General features: G+C 43.9%; 2 protein-coding genes across 3 annotated transcripts in view; both read left to right on the forward strand.

Moving 5' to 3' along the window:
* Positions 1-12,042, forward strand: part of cfap43 (cilia and flagella associated protein 43) — a 37,578-nt gene that overhangs the window by 6,551 nt on the left and 18,985 nt on the right. The window lies entirely within an intron of this gene.
* LOC110529046 (interferon-induced protein with tetratricopeptide repeats 1-like) lies at positions 2,276-4,278 on the forward strand. Its single transcript, XM_021611189.2, has 2 exons — positions 2,276-2,353; positions 2,571-4,278. The coding sequence occupies exons 1-2, from the start codon at positions 2,328-2,330 to the stop codon at positions 3,886-3,888; spliced, it is 1,344 nt and encodes a 447-aa protein (XP_021466864.2). The 5' UTR covers positions 2,276-2,327; the 3' UTR covers positions 3,889-4,278.

Below are 12,042 nucleotides of genomic sequence, written 5' to 3' on the forward strand. Positions count from 1 at the left end.
CAGCAGGAACAACAATATGTTCAACAGAGCAATCAAGCAGACTACTTAAACGTCACTGAAGTCCATGGCTCTCACATGTTGGCCATACCTGAAAGAGGAGACACCTTTCACAGTGAGAGAATACTGGATCTTTCGAGATGAGATCAGCGTGCAAAATGGCATCTTGTTCAGAGGTCAGAATGTCATTATTCCCAAATCACTAAGTCCAGAGATGCTTACTCGCATACACTCGAGTCACGTTGGAGGTGACACATGCTACTGCCAGGCACGTGAAACATTATACTGACCAAAAATGCAAGCAGAAATTAAAGACTTTGTCAGCAGCTGTACCACATGCAACGAGTACACTCTTAAACAGCAAAAGGAAACCATGATGTCGCACAAACTGCCCACAAGGGCTTGGCAAATCATCAGCATGGACTTATTCAGCCACAGACAAAAGCACTATCTTCTCATTTTTGAGCACTACACTGACTTTTGAGAAATTGAACGGCTCCCTGACTTGTCTGCAGAGACAGTCATAAAGTGCTTCAAGGCGCAGTGCAAGGTAAGGCCAGCCTGACAAGGTCATCACGGACAACTGCACAGTTCAAGCGTTTCGCCTCAGAATGGGAGTTTGACCATGTGACCTCCACGCCTAAAGGCAAATGGCAAGGCAGAGTCAGCTGTCAAGATTGCAAAAACCCTGTGACGGAGGGCCTTGCGTGACAGCAACGACCCCTGGAAAGCCATCTTACAGTGGGGGAACACACCCACCGAAACATGGACAGAAGCCCAGTGCAACGCTTGCTGTCCAGACCTCTGAAGACTACCATCCCCGTAGCTAAAAAGCCACTTGAGCCATGCGTCATGGTTGGGGTCACGGACAAACTGTGGCACAGAAAGCAGCTCACTAAGTGCTTCTACGACCAGACTGCTGGAGACTTACCAGAGCTGGAGGTGGGTGAAACAATAAGGATGAAACCACTGCCGGGAGACCACCCAGGACTTTGGAGTCTGGATACATGCCTACAGAGTGTTGCACCACATTCTTACCTGGTGGCTCCCTCTATCGTCGCAATCAGGTGGATCTGCATGTAGCAGAGCAGACAACTAACGAGAACACGCCATTCATGCACCTAGATGAGTTGGATCTCAGTCCAGGGCTAAAGGCAAGGGGCACAGAATTGAGACAGGAGCCAACTGAAGGTTAGGATTCTAGCACACCAAGCTCTCCAGCTCGTGGCCCTAATCCTACCCCTGTCAGAGCCCATACTTACTCACGGGTGGGTCAACTGTGTAAGCCACTAGACAGGCTTACTCTGTAAGCAAGAGTCTGTGGTAACTTGTCCTCTGTTTATATAAAAATATCAAATGTAAAAACAGAGGAAAATGACAACTGATGTAAATAGAAAATGTAATGCTTTTTCAATTGTTATGACTTGACTGTTAATAAGAACTTAATGTTGTTCTGTTATGTTTTCACTTTCTATTGAAAAGGATGATGTTACGGAGTCTAGTAGATAGGTAGTTGATAGCTGGGCTATTCCCTAGACCCCGTATGTAGGGACATGTACAATGACATTTGTGTCTGTCTTTATTATTTTTACCTAACATATCATACTTTAACATGGACCATTGTCATACACCTGTCTCAAAACAGGGGCAGGGGAAAAAAAAAGACATGTCATCCATGCACATGTCATAAATAGCAAATGGAGGCTCATTGTTTAATGCCAGCCAGGTAGGCTATACTCCTGCTGTAAAGAGAAGCAATTTGCTTAATATTAGGAAAGTTGAGAAATGAATATTGTAAGCCTTTAGAAAGCTGATGGAATCCTCCTCTTTTTAATAGAGGCCACCACTCTGTTTTCTCATGCAATTGCATAGACTATAGAAATGTTGCACAACATGAGCTCATGGGCTCTCATGAAGTGTTAGATTAGATTTTTGATGACATATGCATTGACGTCAGAGTGATTAGAGGGACAATAGAGTGCTGAGTACCAGGCAGTTAGCGTGTTTGGTAAGCTACTAATGACCATCATTAGCATCAGAGCTTGAATGAGACTAATTACCGTGACTAAACGGTCAAGTGGAATTTGACTGCCTTCATGACTCATAACTGCTGATGACGGTAATATGGTTATCATAACAGCCCTTGGCAAACACTAATTTGCTTTGGTCTCTATTTGCTAGAAACAAAATTATGATAGTTGTTTGTAAAGTGAGGTAATATCAGCATAACTTGCCCATTGGAAGATAATGTGGTATAAAATCAGGATAGAGTCCGTGAGGTATCTAATCAGACACTCATTTGCTCTGTGTTGAAACTCAGAGACCACAAGATGGCTTTCTCTTGTCCAACTATGAGGTAAGTGATATCTCTCTAGCACTCTCTCTCTCTCTCTCTCTCTCTATCCTCTCCTCTCCTCTCCTCTCCTCTCCTCTCCTCTCCTCTCCTCTCCTCTCCTCTCCTCTCATATGACTGAAATTAGTCCTTGGTTCACCATCCAGGTCTTAAAGATCTCTCTTAGGTATTGTTCATGAAAAAAATGTATACAATTAAAATGTTGTCTTTTTTTAACCAGAATGGCTCAGACCTCCTTGAAAATTAGGCTGCAGGGTTTGGAATGCCACTTCACCTGGAAGCTGGACTACAGCAGATCTAAACTAGAAAGCCTCAGAGAAACGATGATAGATATCAGCAACAGAGAGGGGGTTCAATATTCCTGGGAGGGTTATCTGTACAACTTCCTGGCTTACCTACACTATGCTCTGGGCTTCACAGAGGACGCTCTTCGTTGCCTGAAGAAGGCTGAAGAGGCCATTCGCCAAAGCAGCCAAGATGGCATGGAGCTAAGTCTGGTGGTCCACTATGGGAACCTGGCTTGGGTACACTATCACCAAGGGGAGCTAACAGAGAGCCAGACCTATGTGGAGAAGGTGGGGAGACTATTGCGGGACAACCCCTCGCCCTGCCCAGGTGTAGTATGGGGTGAAAGGGCCTGGACTTTGAATACGTTTGATGTAAGCAAGAGGAAGGCAGCGGTATATTGCTTCCGGATGGCCTTAAAAGAGGACCCTGAGAACAAGGTGCTGCGCTGTGGCTACGCCATGGCATTTAATAAATCTGTTGATAGGAAAGACATTACCCCGAAGCTGCGATCTGAGATGTTGGAGCGCCTACGGATTGCTAGAGAATTGGATCCAGAAGATTTGTACATCACAGTGATGTACCTGCAGAGGCTTGCAGAGAGTGGCCAGGTTGAGGAAGCATGTAAACTTGCAAAGGAAGTGACAGAGAAGGCTTTGGACTGCTTTGGTGGATTTGGAATCTTGCTAGATTTTTTAAAAGAATACATCTCTCATGATTCAAGCATTGACCTGGCAAGAAGGACCCTGGAGAGACACCCCAATTCACGCCAGCTGAAGAGACATCTTGGGAAGTGTTACAAATGGAAGATTTTCTCTCTGGAAGAGAAAAGGAACCCAATGAGGCATATTCTGATTGAAAATGCAGTCAGCCTTTATGAAGAGGTGGTCACACTCTACCCAAAATCCCTTGCAGCTAAACTGGAACTCTCTGCCATGTACAAAGAATCTGGCAGAGTTGATAGAGCAGATAAGATATTTGAGGACCTGCTTCTTGAAATAGAAGGAATGGAACCACAGGATTTACAAAAATTCTACAACTGGTATGCCCAGTATTTGTTTTATGCCAAACAAGATGATTCCAGGTCAATTGATATCCACAAGAAGGCAGTAGAGATTATGCTACCCACTGGCCAACGTGACAGTAGTGTTCGTGTTTTGTTGTCCATTGTCCATAATGGAGGAGACAGAGCTGAGGAAATTGTCGACTTTCTGGATGGACTTGATGGAGAAGGTGCTGTCAGCCAGTTCTAGACCTTTTTTTACAATAAAGGCTTGAATTAACCAGAACTGCCTGCCGAGTAAGTCAACTTTGCATCACCTGTTTATGATTGATTAATGTGGAAAATATATTCACTATACCACTAGGACAAATCTAGGACAAGATTTTATTCAGTAACCATTGAATACTTTAGTATTAAAAATGTCTGCGCTTAATTTGGCTACAGGGATTTATTTGCATGATCAACAATACTAAAACTAGAAAGTAAAAATTCAAGGCTGATTGTAAATCCTATAAATATGTAGGCCTAACATGACAAACATCTGTCTCAAATCCACAGTTTCAATTGTATCTGTAAAGGTTTGCTGCACACTAATGTAGTGTAGACAAACTCATATTTTGTTCTTCAATATTGCATTATAGAGTAGCCTTACAGACTGTCTATCCAGATAGGATCTTATTGCTTTAAAAAAAAAAATGCGGACCTGGCACAATAGATTCTGTTTCTGGTAAATGTATGTCTAATATTATACTGTCTAATATCTTGTAAGTTATTGTGAAAATAAAGGTATTCTGTTCTATTCTATTAAGAGATAATTAATTAAAGAAATACAGGAACAGCAAACAACAAGTCATTTTATAATTATAAACCACTATCCCAGTAGGTTACTAAAATGTCTTAATGCATAGCTGTGGATATCCAGTTGAAATTGTACGACTACATACATTGACTATCATCAGCTATGGTCTGAGTTTGATTGGTTATAAGGTCATGGATACGGTCCAAGGTCAGGGTCAGCGTACACAGTCAGAGACAGAGAACACCACAATATAGCACAGAATGTTTCAATGGGAAGCAATGGGGGAATGAAGGGTGACAAGTATCAATAGACGTTACAATACATCCATCACCTTCTCTGAAGTTGTTCCAGAAATCACAGTATCATTGCTGCTGTGAAAGATTGGTCAATCTATTGCCAGTACTGTGCAGTATTTCAAAAATCCTTAAAGTACATGACATTATTGAAGTACACATTACACAACACAACCATTGAGCTCCTTGACTTCGTACAGTAGGCTACCCCTTCAGTTTTAGTCAGACAACACTACTTCCCTTGCAATGGTTTGACAAAAAACATGATTTTATCTGTGTAAGTAGCCACCTACTGTTTTAAGAAAGACAACGCATCACTTCTCCAATGTCTCATGTATCACCAGTTCAGTATTCATAAATTTGCCCATGTTTCTATTTTAGTCATTGATTAACTGACATACAGAAGGTTGAAATACAGGCTCAGAGTTTTTCCTGGTCTTGTCAGGTAAAACTCTTGGCCTTAAACATTCTCATTCCAAGAATATGTGAACCCTGGGGTCATTTATTTACATTATGTCCTGTACTCTAAGATAATTTATATTCTTTCTCTATTTGGTTATCTCTCCCCTAAACTAATGTAGCAGGCCTAACATAAACGCCTGAAACTAGATTCCCCCAATATGCTGGTCTTGACAAAAATAAAATAAAACTTGCAGGGTTCTCTTCTGCACTGTTCAACCAATCCAGTAAATGTGGACGAGTTAAAATGGAGTGTCGCTTTGTTAACGTCCAAAAGCGGATTCGACCTCACAGGCTCTCTTTCCATTTCTCCTGAAAACGGGAACATCTGCTTAGGGGACTCGGCAGAAGCACAGATTATCCATTATATTTACAGAGAGAAATATTAATGGCATCTTTTTCTAGGCACGCTCACTCCGGCATGGCTTGTTGGACAAAGCCTATGTGGAAACGAATGGTGTTTTTGGATAAACTCTGAAAATAAGGTCTGTAGTAAAAACAGGTTTAGGAGATCTTATACGTTTTGTTCTATGAGATAATCTATCAGCTAACTTCCCTTTGTGAATGTTTAAGCATTTATATGATTTAAAAAAGCACATAAAGGCTTCAGAATTCATAAAGGTCATGTTAACTGACATAATCTCACAGAACAAAACGTAAAAGAACTCCTAAACTTGTGTTAACCTCAGTGTAATGTTCGTCGTCTTCCTCTGATGAGGAGTAAGATAGATCGGACCAATTTGCAGCGTGGTAAGTGTCCATTTTAATGAGTAAAAACTGACCTGGGCAGTAGCCACCTACTGACAAGCGGGAGACTCCGGCAGTGCTGGACAGGCGGGAAACTCCGGCAGCTCTGGAGTGAAGGGCGATTCCGGCAGCTCCTAGCTGACTGACGGCTCTGGCAGCTCCTGGCTGACTGACGGCTCTGGCAGCTCCTGGCTGACTGACGGCTCTGGCAGCTCCTGGCTGACTGACGGCTCTGGCCACTCCTGGCTGACTGACGGCTCTGGACAGACTGGCGGCTCTGGCAGCTCAGGACAGACTGGCGGCTCTGGCAGCTCAGGACAGACTGGCGGCTCTGGCAGCTCAGGACAGACGGGAGACTCTGGCAGCTCAGGACGGACGGGAGACTCTGGCAGCTCAGGACAGACGGGAGACTCTGGCAGCTCAGGACGGACGGGAGACTCTGACAGCTCAGGACAGACGGGAGACTCTGGCAGCTCAGGACAGACGGGAGACTCTAGCAGCGCTGGAGAGGCGGGAGCACCTGTAGGGAGAAGACGGAGAGACAGCCTGGTGCGGGGGGCTGCCACCGGAGGGCTGGTACGTGGAGGTGGCACCGGATAGACCGGACCGTGAAAGCGCACAGGAGGTCTTGAGCACTGAGCCTGCCCAACCTTACCTGGTTGAATGCTCCCCGTAGCCAGACCAGTGCGGCGAGGTGAAATACTCCAGATATAACAGACTGACCCTAGCCCCCCGACACATAAACTACTGCAGCATAAATACTGGAGGCTGAGAGAGGAGGGGTCAGGAGACACTGTGGCCCCATCCAATGATACCCCCGGACAGGGCCAAACAGGCAGGATATAACCACACAAACTTTGCCATAGCACAGGCCATACACCACTAGAGGGATATCTTCAACCACCAACTTACCATCCTGAGACAAGGCCGAGTATAGCCCACAAAGATCTCCGCCACGGCACAACCCAAGGGGGGACGCCAACCCAGACAGGAAGACCATGTCAGTGACTCAACACACTCAAGTGACGCACCCCTCCTAGGGACAGCATTGGAAGAGCACCAGTAAGCCAGTGACTCGGCCCCTGTAATAGGGTTAGAGGCAGAGAATCCCAGTGGAGAGAGGGGAACCGGCCAGGCAGAGTTAGCAAGGGCGGTTTGTTACTCCTGTACCTTTCCGTTCACCTTCACACTCCTGGGCCAGACTACACTCAATCATAGGACCTACTGAAGAGATGAGTCTTCAATAAAAACTTAAAGGTTGAGACCGAGTCTGCGTCTCTCACATGGGTAGGCAGACCATTCCATAAAAATTGAACTCTATAGGAGAAAGCCCTGCCTCCAGCTGTTTGCTTAGAAATTCTAGGGACAATTAGGAGGCCTGCATCTTGTGACTGTAGCATACGTGTAGGTATGTTCGGCAGGACCATTTCGGAAAGATAGGTAGGAGCAAGCCCATATAATGCTTTGTGGGTTAGCAGTAAGAACTTGAAATCAGCCCTTGCCTTAACAGGAAGCCAGTGTCGGGAGGCTAGCACTGGAGTAATATGATCAATTTTTTTGGTTCTAGTCAGGATTCTAGCACTAACTGAAGTTTATTTAGTGCTTTATCCGGGTAGGCAGAAAGTAGAGCATTGCAGTAGTCTAACCTAGAAGTAACAAAAGCATGGATTAATTTTTCTGCATCATTTTTGGACAGAAAATGTCTGATTTTTGCAATGTTACGTAGTTGGAAAAAAGCTGTCCTTGAAACAGTCTTGATATGTTCATCAAAAGAGAGATCAGGGTCCAGAGTAACGCCGAGGTCCTTCACAGTTTTATTTGAGACGACTGTACAACCATTAAGATTATTTGTCAGATTCAACAGAAGATATCTTTGTTTCTTGGGACCTAGAACAAGCATCTCTGTTTTGTCCGAGTTTAAAAGTAGAAAGTTTGCGGCTATCCACTTCCTTATGTCTGAAACAGAGGCTTCCAGCAAGGGCAATTTTGGGGCTCCTCCATGTTTCATTGAAATGTCAAAAACAGCTGTGTGTCATCCGCATAACAGTGAACATAGAAGTTAACATTATGTTTTCGAATGACATCCCCAAGAGGTAAAGTATATAGTGAAAACAATAGTGGTCCTAAAACGAAACCTTGGGGAACACCAACATTTACAGTTGATTTGTCAGAGGACAAACCATCCACAGAGACAAACTGATATCTTTCCGACAGATAAGATCTAAACCAGGCCAGAACTTGTCCGTGTAAACCAATTTGGGTTTCCAATCTCTCCAAAATAATGTGGTGATCGATAGTATCAAAAGCAGCACTAAGGTCTTGGAGCACGAGGACAGATGCAGAGCTTCGGTCTGACGCCATTAAAAGGTAATTTTCCACATTCACAAATGCAGTCTCAGTGCTATGATGGGGTCTAAAACCAGACTGAAGCATTTCGTATACATTGTTTGTCTTCAGGAAGGCAGTGAGTTGCTGCGCAACAGATTTTCCAATTTTTTTTAGAGGAATGGGAGATTCGATATAGGCCAATAGTTTTTTATATTTTTTGGCTTTTTCAAGAGAGGCTTTTTTACTGCCACTTCTAGTGAGTTTGGTACACATCCGGTGGATAGAGAGCCGTTTATTATGTTCAACATAGGAGGGCCAAGCACAGGAAGCAGCTCTTTCAGTAATTTAGTTGGAATAGGGTCCAGTATGCAGCTTGAAGGTTTAGAGGCCATGATTATTTTCATCATTGTGTAAAGAGATACAGTACTAAAACACTTGAGTGTCTCTCTTGATCCTAGGTCTTGGCAGAGTTGTGCAGACTCAGGACAACTGAGCTTTTGAGGAATACGCAGATTTAAAGAGGAGTCCGTAATTTGCTTTCTATTGATCATGATCTTTTCCTCAAAGAAGTTCATGAATTTATTACTGCTGAAGTGAAAGCAATCCTCTCTTGGGGAATGCTGCTTTTTAGTTAGCTTTGCGACAGTATCAAAAATAAATTTAGGATTGTTCTTATTTTCCTCAATTAAGTTGGAAAAATAGGATGATCGAGCAGCAGTGAGGGCTCTTCGATACTGCACAGTACTGTCTTTCCAAGCTGGTCAGAAGACTTCCAGTTTGGTGTGGCGCCATTTCCGTTCCAATTTTCTGGAAGCATGCTTCAGAGCTCAGATGTTTTCTGTAGGGGTGCGACTGAATCTAGGGTTTTGCGCAAGGTTAAATTGAGTTCCTCAGTTAGGTGGTTAACTGATTTTTGTCCTCTGACGTCCTTGGGTAGGCAGAGGTAGTCTGGAAGGGCATCAAGGAATCTTTGGGTTGTCTGAGAATTTATAGCACCGACTTTTGATGATCCTTGGTTGGAGTCTGAGCAGATTATCTGTTGCGATTGCAAATGTAATAAAATCGTGGTCCGATAGTCTAGGATTACGTGGAAAAACATTAAGATCCACAACATTTATTCCATGGGACAAAACTAGGTCCAGAGTATGACTGTGGCAGTGAGTAGGTCCGGAGACATGTTGGGAAAAACCCACTGAGTCGATGATGGCTCCAAAAGCCTTTTGGAGTGGGTCTGTGGACTTTTCCATGTGAATATTGAAGTCACCAAAAATTACAATATCTGCTATGACTACAAGGTCCGATAGGAGTTTAGGGAACTCAGTGAGGAACGCTGTATATGGCCCAGGAGGCCTGTAAACAGTTGCTATAAAAAGTGATTTAGTAGGCTGCATAGATTTCATGACTGGAAGCTCAAAAGATGAAACATCGTTTTTTTTTGTAGATTGAAATTTGCTATCGTAAATGTCAGCAACACCTCCGCCTTTGCGGGATGAGCGGGGGATATGGTCACTAGTGTAACCAGGAGGTGAGGCCACATTTAACGCAGTAAATTCATCAGGCTTAAGCCATGTTTCAGTCATGCTAATCACATCAAGATTATGATCAGTGATTAGTTCGTTGACTATAACTGCCTTAGAAGTGAGGGATCTAACATTAAGTAGCCCTATTTTGAGATGTGAGGTATCACAATATCTTTCAATAATGGCAGGAATGGAGGAGATCTTTATTCTAGTGAGATTGCTAAGGCGAACACCGCCATGTTTAGTTTTGCCCAACCTAGGTCGAGGCACAGACACGGTCTCAATGGGGATAGCTGAGCTGACTACACTGACTGTGCTAGTGGCAGACTCCACTAAGCTGGCAGGCTGGCTGGCTAACAGCCTGCTGCCTGGCATGCACCCTATTTCATTGTGGAGCAAGGGGAGTTAGAGCCCTATCTATGTTCGTAGATAAGATGAGAGCACCCCTCCAGCTAGGATGGAGTCCGTCACTCCTCAACAGGCCAGGCTTGGTCCTGTTTGTGGGTGAGTCCCAGAAAGAGGGCCAATTATCTAAAAATTCTATCTTTTGGGAGGGGCAGAAAACCGTTTCAACCAGCGATTGAGTTGTGAGACTCTGCTGTAGAGCTCATCACTCCCCTTAACTGGGAGGGGTCCAGAGACAATTACTCGATGCAGACACATCTTTCTAGCTGATTTACACGCTGAAGCTATGTTGCGCTTGGTGACCTCTGACGTTGGTGCCGACGTGGATAACAATATCCCTATACTCTCTACACTCACCAGTTTTAGCTTTAGCTAGCACCATCTTCAGATTAGCCTTAACGTCAGTAGCCCTGCCCAGTGGTAAACAGTGTATGATCGCTGGATGATTTGTTTTAAGTCTAATACTGCGGGTAATGGAGTCGACAATGACTAGGGTTTTCAATTTGTCAGAGCTAATGGTGGGAGGCTTCAGCGTCTCAGACCCCGTAACGGGAGGAGAAGAGACCAGAGAAGGCTCTGCCTTTGACTCCGACTCGCTGCTTAATGGGGAGAATGGGTTGAAAGTTTCTGTAGGCTGAATGAGCGACACAGGTTGAGCATTCCTACAGCATTTCCCTCCAGAAGCCATGAGAAAGTTGTCCGGCTGCGGGGACCGTGCGAGGGGATTTATACTACTATCTGTACTTACTGGTGGCACAGACGCTGTTTCATCCTTTCCTATGCTGAAATTACCCTAGCCTAACGATTGCGTCTGAAGCTGGGCTTGCAGCACAGCTATCCTCGCCGTAAGGCGATCGTTCTCCTGTATATTATGAGTACAGTGACTGCAATTAGAAGGCATCATGTTACTGTTACTACTTAGCTTCGGCTGGTGGAGGTCCTGACGAACCCTGTCCAGATAAAGCGTTCGGAGTGAAAAAGTTGAATGAAAAAAAGTTGAGTGAGGGAAAAACTAAAAAATATACACGGTAATTAAAATGTAAAGCCGTAAAGTTGTCAGGTAGCAAAGTAAGGTTAGTGAGTTGAGTGAGGGAAAAACTAAAAATATAAACGTAATTAAAAGTAAAAATCGTTGTTAGGTAGCAAAGTAAGGTTAGCAACAAAACGCACAGCAGCACGTAAACAAGTCTGCAAGTTGTGACTGGAAATAAGAGATTACATTTATGTGAGTTTTGAAAATGAGACTAATGAGTCCTTGTCACTCGCAGTGGACTTTGGTTGAGCCAAACTATATAAATCACACAAGCAATAGGACCATCTCATAAACCATGTGAGAGACGCAATAAGAATGTGAAGGATTTTGTAGACTGCTATTCATACACTAGGGCCAGTATTCACAAAGCATTTCAGAGAACGAGTATGATCACACGATCCTATGATCAGGGGGACCAGGGCCTGTCAGACACCTGGGAATAAGAGATGAAATTTATACTGAACAAAAATATAAAGGCTACAATTTCAACAATTCTTTATGATGGGGAGGAGACAGGTTCAAGAAGGATTTTCAATTCAGACATGGATTGTGTATGTGTGCTATTCAGAGGGTGAATGGGCAAGACAAAATATTGAATTGCCTCTGAACAGGGTATTGTAGTAGGTGGCAGGCGCACCTGTTTGTGTCCAAAACTGCAACGCTTTCTTCCTTTACAGACTCCATAAACTTATGACTGTTTCCAAAATATTAATTTTGTGTATGGCTTCCTAGAAACAAGGGGTGGCTCAACTAACCTTTTGGGACAATTTATCCCACCCTCCCTTAACTTGAACAAAGATCCTTATAATCCAGTGACAGT

The sequence above is a fragment of the Oncorhynchus mykiss genome, chromosome 1 (genome assembly GCF_013265735.2).
Source record: "Oncorhynchus mykiss isolate Arlee chromosome 1, USDA_OmykA_1.1, whole genome shotgun sequence".
Classification (NCBI taxonomy): Eukaryota; Metazoa; Chordata; class Actinopteri; order Salmoniformes; family Salmonidae; genus Oncorhynchus; species Oncorhynchus mykiss.